General features: G+C 37.9%; 1 protein-coding gene across 3 annotated transcripts in view; it reads left to right on the top strand.

The window, feature by feature from the left end:
• Positions 1-8,342, top strand: part of ube3d (ubiquitin protein ligase E3D) — a 33,215-nt gene extending 24,873 nt beyond the window's left edge. For all 3 annotated transcript variants that reach the window (XM_067391887.1, XM_067391896.1, XM_067391906.1), the window contains exon 10: positions 5,732-8,342. In XM_067391887.1, the coding sequence (XP_067247988.1) occupies positions 5,732-5,752 (21 nt within the window). In that variant the 3' untranslated portion in view covers positions 5,753-8,342. The remainder of the gene's footprint in view (positions 1-5,731) is intronic.
• Positions 8,343-8,708: the final 366 nt, after the last annotated feature.

Below are 8,708 nucleotides of genomic sequence, written 5' to 3' on the forward strand. Positions count from 1 at the left end.
TATCAACATTCTCACTCACAAGGTGTCAAACTGAAGCATGGTCAAGCACCTTTAGCGTCACGCTTAGGTGTCACTATATTGACAAACTAGGAACATCATTGCTTTCAATTGCTTGCCTCATGTGTTAGTTTAAGACACATTTAATTCTTTGCTTGCATTTGTGAATGTAGAAATGATTTTTTTATATATATTTAGATTTTCATACACTATATTGCCAAAAGTATGGAGACACCCCTCCAAATCACCACCGAATTTAGGTGCTCCAGTCACTTCCATGGCCACAGGTGTATGAAATCAAGCACTAGGCATGCAGACTGCTTCTAAAAACATTTGTGAAATAACGGGTTGCTCTCAGGAGCAACCTCTGCCTGTGCAATAAGTCCATTTGTGAAATTTCCTCACTACTAAATATTCCATGGTCAACTGTTAGTGGTATCATAACAAAGTGGAAGCATTTGGGAACAACAGCAACGCAGTCATGAAGTGGTAGGCCACGTAAAATCACAGAGCGGGGTCAGTGCATGCTGAGGCACACAGTGTGAAGAAGTCACCAACTTTCTGCAGAGTCAGTAGCTAAAGACCTCTAAACTTCCTGTGGTCTTCAGATTAGCTCAAGAACAGTGTGTAGAGAGCTTCATGGAATGGGTTTCCATGGCTGAGCAGCAGCATCCAAGCCTTACATCACCAAGTGCAATGCAAAGTGTCGGATGCAGTGGTGTAAAGCACACAGCCACTGGACTCTAGAGCAGTGGAGACGTGTTCTCTGGAGTGACTTCTCTGTCTGTCAATCCGATGGACGATTCTGGGTTTGGCGGGAGAACGGTTCTTGCCTGACTGCATTGTGCCAAATGTAAAATTTGGTGGAGGGGGATTATGGGATTATGGTGTGGGGTTGTTTTTCAGGGGTTGGGCTTGAACCCTTTAGTTCCAGTGAAAGGAACTCTTAATGCTTCAGCATACCAAGACATTTAGGACAATTTCATGCTCCCAACTTTGTGGGAACAGTTTGGGGATCGCCCCTTCCTGTTTCAACATGACTGCTCACCAGTGCACAAAGCAAGGTCCTTAAAGACATGGATGTGCGAGTTTGGTGTGGAGGAACTTGACTGGCCTGCACAGAGTCCTGACCTCAACCCCATAGAACACCTTTGGGATGAATTAGAGCGGAGACTGCGAGCCAGACCTTCTCACCAACATCACTGCCTGACCTCACAAATGCGCTTCAAGAAGAATAGTCAAAAATTCCCATAAACCTTGTGGAAAGCCTTCCCAGAAGAGTTGAAGCTGCAAAGGGTGGGCCAACTCCATATTAAACCCTACGAATTGGGATGTCATTAAAGTTCATGTGCACGTAAAGGCAGGCGTCCCAAAACTTCTGGCAATATAGTGTAGATGTCTTTGAGCACCTAACTCCACCCCTGCCCTAAACTTAACCACTTCTCAACAATATAAAATATGTAACAGGCAGATAAAAGTATATAGTCACATGTATTTATTGCAAAATCGGACCAAAGGGCAGAATAAAAGTATTACAAAAGACACGTGTTGCATTCTAAGTCTTCTGAAGACATACAGTATCTTTGTTTTACCCACTGAAAATGATCACAGCATAACTCATTCAGAAGATAAATCCAAACTTTAGCACAATCGTTCATGAGACGCACCAAAGCCAATGCCATTTCACAATCAAAGCTGAGGTAACACTTCTTCAGACAGCAGTATTTGAGTGTTTTTGCGATTCGAGTGTTACGAGACAGTGGGGATTGGAGACGATTATCACTTTTGGGTTTGTTCCTCACACAAATCAATCATTTGGTCTCAAAAGTAATTTTAAAATAAATTTAAATCTTCTTGTTATATCCTGTTTTATATTGTTTTATATTGACAAATGATTAGGTTTAGGGGACATGTTAGCTGCCCAAAGATGTCTAAGTAGTGTAATGTAAATAAAGTTTAATTATTATATTATATCATGACGTTAACATTCCCATGCCCTTTTCGTCTGTGTATTGACACCAAAGGTTTCTCATTTAAATCAATTGAGTTCCTAGTTCATCGATTATAGTGCTATCTTTAGCGTCTTAGTGATGCTAAACATGCTTGAACATGCTTCAGCTTTTGACACATTGGGAGTGAGAATGTGTCTATATAGGCAGCAAACTTCTAAGGGAACATTCTAACTGAAATAGAACCTAATAAGTGGACAATTTGGAACACTCTACATAGGCAGAATCTCGATCAACAATGTCAGCCTGTTGAGCTCAGATCATTTGCAGAGTGATTTAAATGCCAGAAGCTTAGCGCTACATTAAACAAGCTTCTTTTTGGGATTTCATTTGTAGCCATGGTTTTATCTGAAGTCAGATAATGGACTAGCAATGTGTTTTCTTTGCTGTAGCTGTTGGAGACATTGAACTTTCTCCATCAAGTGGAAAATTATCACTCATCTTGCCAATTTTTGTAGTGCTCTGATGATAAAATGGCAGGCAGACATCGTCAAGTACATGTGCCTTTGGGAATGCTGTGTACAGTTCATTCAGCGCCTTTGTTGTGCTGAGAACAACCACTCACATGCAAACATCTGACCTATATAGATAAAAAAGCTCATTGAGTGGAACCAGTTTGCACGAATAGATGTTTTCCAGTGTTCAGAGGGAAGTTGATCCAGCTTATATCAGAAAGAATCACATGTTTTTGCCATTTGAGTTGTCATTCATACGTTATGATTTGCGTCCAATTTAAATTAATTTCTCATTTAAGTTCAAGCTAAACCAACTAAAATTTTGGGGTCGGTACAATTTTTTGTATGTTTTTGAAAGAAGTCTCTCATGCTCACAAAGAATGCATTTATTTGATCAAAAATACAGTGAAAACAGTCATAGTGTGAAATGTTACCATTTAAAAGAACTGTTTTCTGTTTGAATATACTGTAAAATGTAATTTATTCCTGTGATTCAAAGCTGAATTTTCAGCATCATTACTCCAGTAAATTATCCTTTAGAAATCATTCTAATATGCTGATTTGCTGCTTAAGAATTATTATTATCAACAGTTGTGCTGCTTCATATTTTTGTGAAAACTAAATGCATTTGTTCTGGATTATTTAATGAAAAGAGAGGTCAAAAAACAGCATTTATTAGAAATAGAAATGTTTTGTAACATTATGAATGTCTTTACTGTCACTTTTGATTAATAATAAAAAGGTTTCGCTGTTTTATCACATCAGTTTTTCTGATAAAAAATGTTGGTAATACCGCTCACCCCTATAGCTCTGATGTATCAAATTGAAATGCTGCTGGTTTGCCAGCCTAGTTTATGATGTGCATGAGTTACTGGCAGTGTAAAGCCAACTGAAGGCCGTGAGGGACCACAGCAGGGACGAATCCTTGAGCAAGAATTCAACATCGTCCATCACAGGACTCAAGGCTGGCATGAAGCATATTTGGTTAATGCTGCTCTTTTCTGTTTGGCACATGTTTTACATTATGCTATCGAAACAGCCATATTTGTCATCTATTTAGTTTTCATATTTTAATGTAAATGAAAGATCCCAGAATTTGTAATTTCTCAGCAGGTGGACTGTTTTTGAAGTATTTAAACTTGCAGCCTAATGCACACCTAACTGTGGATCACCGCTTATGAGTCATGGAGGACCTCACAAGAATTTTGTCTTATTTACTACTGTTCAAAAGTTTGAACTCAGTAAGATTTTTTTTTTTTTTTTTTATTCTGCAAGGACATTAAATTGATCAAAAGTGACAGTAAATGCCTTTTTAATTAGGGCTGCCCCCTAATAGTCAACTAGACGTTACTCAACGAGAAGAGGCTTAATCAACCAAAATTTTATTAGTCACTTAGTCGCAGGGGGAAAAATCCACAGGAAGCGGTGAAGTCACGCAGTCTGTGATGGACAGATCGTTAACAGCTGGTCTGTGTGGTAATTACAGTACATCGGGCAGGACATCCAAATGCTCGCCTATCATTCATCAACCTCAAATATGGCTTATCATCTGAAACATGTAAGTAGTAGCAACTTTACAAGCTGCTCTCTTTAACGTTAACCTAGATAAATGTGGACTATTCAAGTGTTTGTGCGAAGTGTGAAAGCCGAATAGTAGCGCACTTACTGCATGACAGCTAACATGGAGGCACCGGTGCGATCACTTGCACTTAAAATACTCCGTCATTTTTGGTCATACAGATAAGAGTAATACATCTTTTGAATCTGTAAAGGGTGTACTTTTATTTGTGTGCACTCACAATAATAACAAAACGTGTTTTTGTAAAGTGATGAAACCAAACAGGGTGCACTTTTTGTGAACCCCCAAAAAAGAAAGAACTTTGTAAACTTGCCTCACAGACATGAAAAACATATCTATAGAAAGTGAAATGTATACTTTTAAATAAACCAATTGAAATGGAAAACAAATATTCTCAGGTTATGTAATCCGTATGAAACAAATAGGCACGTCCACTACTGCGGAGATTACGAGTCCGCATCGTCGACTTCATCACTGCAGCCGAAAATACAGAAAACACTAGTTTATCAATTAATTATTGAAATGTTAAAGCAGTCTCTTTGCTGTTTTTCCCTGACACATTCATAATCATTACTTTTTGAAAGCTTTTTGTGTGCACTTGAATGCTGATTTGGCTATGTAGGCATTAAAGGCTCTTTAGTATGATGTATATGGTTTACTAATAGACGTCCAGTTAGTCAACTAATCGCTTAAAATGAACGACTACTAATCGACCAGAAAAATCTTTAGTCGAGAGCAGCCCTATTTGTAATGCTACGAAAGATTCCTATTTCTAATAAATGCTGTTCTTTTGAACTTTCCATTCATCAAAGTATCCTGAAAAATAAAATATATCACAGTTTCCACAAAAATATTGTGCTGCACAACTGTTTTCAACAGACAATAATCATAAATGTTTCTTGAGCAGCAAATCATCATATTAGAATGATTTCTGAAGGATCATGTGACACTGAAGACTGGGGTGAAAATTCAGCTTTGATCACAGGAATAAATTACATCTTTAAGTATATTACAATAGAAAACAGTTATTTTGTTAGCCTCATAGCATAATTGCCTAAGTCATGGCCAAATTGTGATATCTGCCTTTGAAATATGATCTGGGCAATTATGCTATGAGGCTAACGATTTTAAATTGTAATATTTCACTATATCACAGTTTTTCTGTATTTAGTAGCCTTATTTCAAAAACAATAATAAAAAAACACATCAGACTTTTGTATTGCTGTGAATGTGAACCAATTTTTTTGTGTATGAAACAATGCAAAGCATTGCAACCTTATACAGTAAAACACTAATTGTTGCAAGATGTTGTTTAATTCAGTGAGTGGCACCTATATTGGAACCCTATATTGTTATATTGGAAATGAACTATTTTGCATATTTAATTCAGTTTAAAAAAAAAAAAAAAAAAAGTACATTTGGTAGTCAATAAAGATAATGAATGATAATGAAAAAAAAAAAACATGGTTAATATTAACTCCAGTTCAAATGTAACGTCTAGTTGAGTGCATTGCATTGTGGGATACCGTATGCAGTAAGATGTTTTATACTGCATATTTTAGGATGTAGGTCATTCAGATACTTTATGCATTTTTGCACCATGTGGATACTGTACTGTATTCTGCAGATATTGTGAGAGCAGTATGTAAGTATGGTATTCTAAACATAGTCTGTTCATCCTCTCTCATCAGGTGGCCTACATGCGGATGTGATGTACTGAGCTCAGAACCCAGTGGACCAGTTTATCATCGCAATGTCATGCTCTTCAAGGCTGTAAAAACCTATTAAATGCAAAATATTAACTTTTTTTTTTGTATAAAAACCTTTGAAACTTTTTGTTCTTCAGTTTAAAAAGCTCTGTACTAAGGTCTGCATGATATGAGAAGGAAGTGGTCTGTATACCTTTTGAATTTGGATTTTGTTGCAATCTGTACCAGTGTAAATACCCATCATACCCAAGTACATTGAATATCATTTCATGCACTCTTAAAACATGTTACTGGTACTTTGGTTCACTATCTTAGTGCACTTTGTCAGAGTTCATGAGTTAGCAGCAGTCCAGGCAGTGCCTGGAAACACTGTGTTCCCAGATGTGACTAAGTAAATGTATTCAAAGAGCTTTCTGCATATGTTTAGAGCTCACTGTGCTTAATAACACATCATGATGTCAATGTCTAATGACAGGTGGGAACACACTTTTCCTTTAAAAATGCCTGGCAAACATCACTGACATTTTTCTGCAGAAAACTTTTCTGCAGAAAGTGACCCATACTTGGAATATTTCCTCTGCATTTAACCCATCCAAGTTAGTGCACACACATTAGAAGGAGTGAGTGGTGAACGCACAGACACCCGGAGCAGTGGGCATTGTTGTGGCACCTGGGGAGTGATTGGGGGGTAGGTGTATTGCTCAAGGAAACCTCAGCCATTTCCTATTAAGAATCGAACCTGCAACCGTCAGGTTACCAGTCTGACTCTAAGCATTAGACCACGACTGCCCCTTTACAAGAGAGTTACTGTACAAAACTACAGGCTTGAGTTAATGATCAAAAAAGGTTTTGCAACAGGCCAAAAAACAATCATAAAATAGGCCTATGTGGTTTGTAGCGCAAATTATTTTACCATTTACAGCATTTTGTTACTCTTACCTTTAGCAGCTAATGAATCAGAAGTTGACACACATTCACAGAAAATATTGCAAAATGAGGTGGATAAAACAGCTATTTTTTTGCTGATCGGTTGGTTCAAGGTTTATAGACCATTGTTTCCGTCAGGTTGTTGTGTTTCATGGGAATGTCATTCCAGGACCAACAAAAGACATTGACGCACAAACTCGTCCTGCTCGGGGAAATCATGCTGTGTGAGGTGAGTGTGTGATTTATAAGTATAGTGGAGGTGATATTTTGCATAGAGCTGGTGTGGGCACTGAAGGGATGAGCTAATTAAGCACATGTGCTACTGAGCGTCACAGGGCTCTTCTCAAACCTATGAATAGCACTACTTCACTAATTGTAGGAGAAATGGCACAAACTGTTCTTTGACATTTTATTAGGACTGCTAGCAGACCATAAACAGTGGACAAAATAATGAAAACACCAGATAGATAGATAGATAGATAGATAGATAGATTGATGGAACAGTTTGGCTTTCAAATCAGCTACATCCTTATTGAATGCTTTCATACACTAAAAAACACTGGGTTAAAAACAAACCAATTTGTTTTCAACCCAAGGGTTAGGTAAATACAGGACATAACACATGTTGGGTTAATTTTACCCAGCAAATTGGGTTGTTTATTTAACCCTGCATAATGGGTTGATTCATTTTCATTATAATACTAACTTTTTTTCTTTTTCTTTTTTTTTTTACTTCATACATGAATTAATATTTACGGATTAACTTAAATCCTCTAATATTTTTTTGAATACTCCACTCAACCACTGGTTTGCATGATTATTCCTTTACTTTTGATCATATGTTATAGTATAGCATATTTTATATAATTTTTAATACATATTGCCTACATTTAAGCTCATTTAACAAATATTAGAAAGTAAAAATGAAACATTTAGTAGTAATTCAAGTGTAATGGACCAGTCTCTGTTGTCCTATTTCCCCCGTGATGACACTGGATCTCGTGCCAGAGATGACTCGTGTTCGGCGGGGGAACTGATAACTTCAGACCGCCGCCTGCTTTTCACTCGTAGCCAAAAATGCTGTGACTGACTCCATAACCTGTCCATAAATAATCAGTGTACAATTCCGAGAACATACGTTAACATCCTAAGTATTTATATTCTGTATCTTTTTTTAATAAAATCATAACATTTTATGCAAGGCGTCAGGCGTCTCCTTCACATGAAAAGACCGTTTAGGTGACTCACATCGCGCCCCTGATTGTGGCTTTGCAAAAAAAAAAACAATAATGGATTTTTAGATCAAATAAAATGTACACAAACCTTTATTTTACCGAAGACATGCACCAATTTGACAGAGCTGCACTGTTCTCTCCTTGAAGAGGTCACAAAAAGCCTGCAATAAATAACTCAACCCCTGGGTTGTTACATTTGACCCAGGATCTGGGTAACACAAAAAGTACCCAAACACTGGGTTGTTACGTCTGACCCAGGATCTGGGTAACACAAAAACTACACAAACATTGGGTTGTTACGTCTGACCCAGGATCTGGGAAACACAAAAACTACCCAAACATTGGGTTGTTACGTTTGACCCAGGATCTGGGTAACGCAAAATCTACCCAGGCACTGGGTTGTTACGTCCACCCCAGGATCTGGGAAACACAAAAACTACACAAACATTGGGTTGTTACGTCCGACCCAGGATCTGGATAACACAAAAACTACCCAAACACTGGGTTGTTACGTCTGACCCAGGATATGGGAAACACAAAAACTACACAAACATTGGGTTGTTACGTCCGACGCAGGATCTGGGAAACACAAAAACTACACAAACACTGGGTTGTTACGTCTGACCCAGGATATGGGAAACACAAAAACTACACAAACATTGGGTTGTTACGTCCGACCCAGGATCTGGGAAACACAAAAACTACACAAACATTGGGTTGTTACGTCCGACCCAGGATCTGGGAAACACAAAAACTACACAAACATTGGGTTGTTACGTCTGACCCAGGATCTGTGT

The sequence above is a fragment of the Chanodichthys erythropterus genome, chromosome 2, assembly GCF_024489055.1.
Source record: "Chanodichthys erythropterus isolate Z2021 chromosome 2, ASM2448905v1, whole genome shotgun sequence".
In the NCBI taxonomy this organism is placed as follows: domain Eukaryota; kingdom Metazoa; phylum Chordata; class Actinopteri; order Cypriniformes; family Xenocyprididae; genus Chanodichthys; species Chanodichthys erythropterus.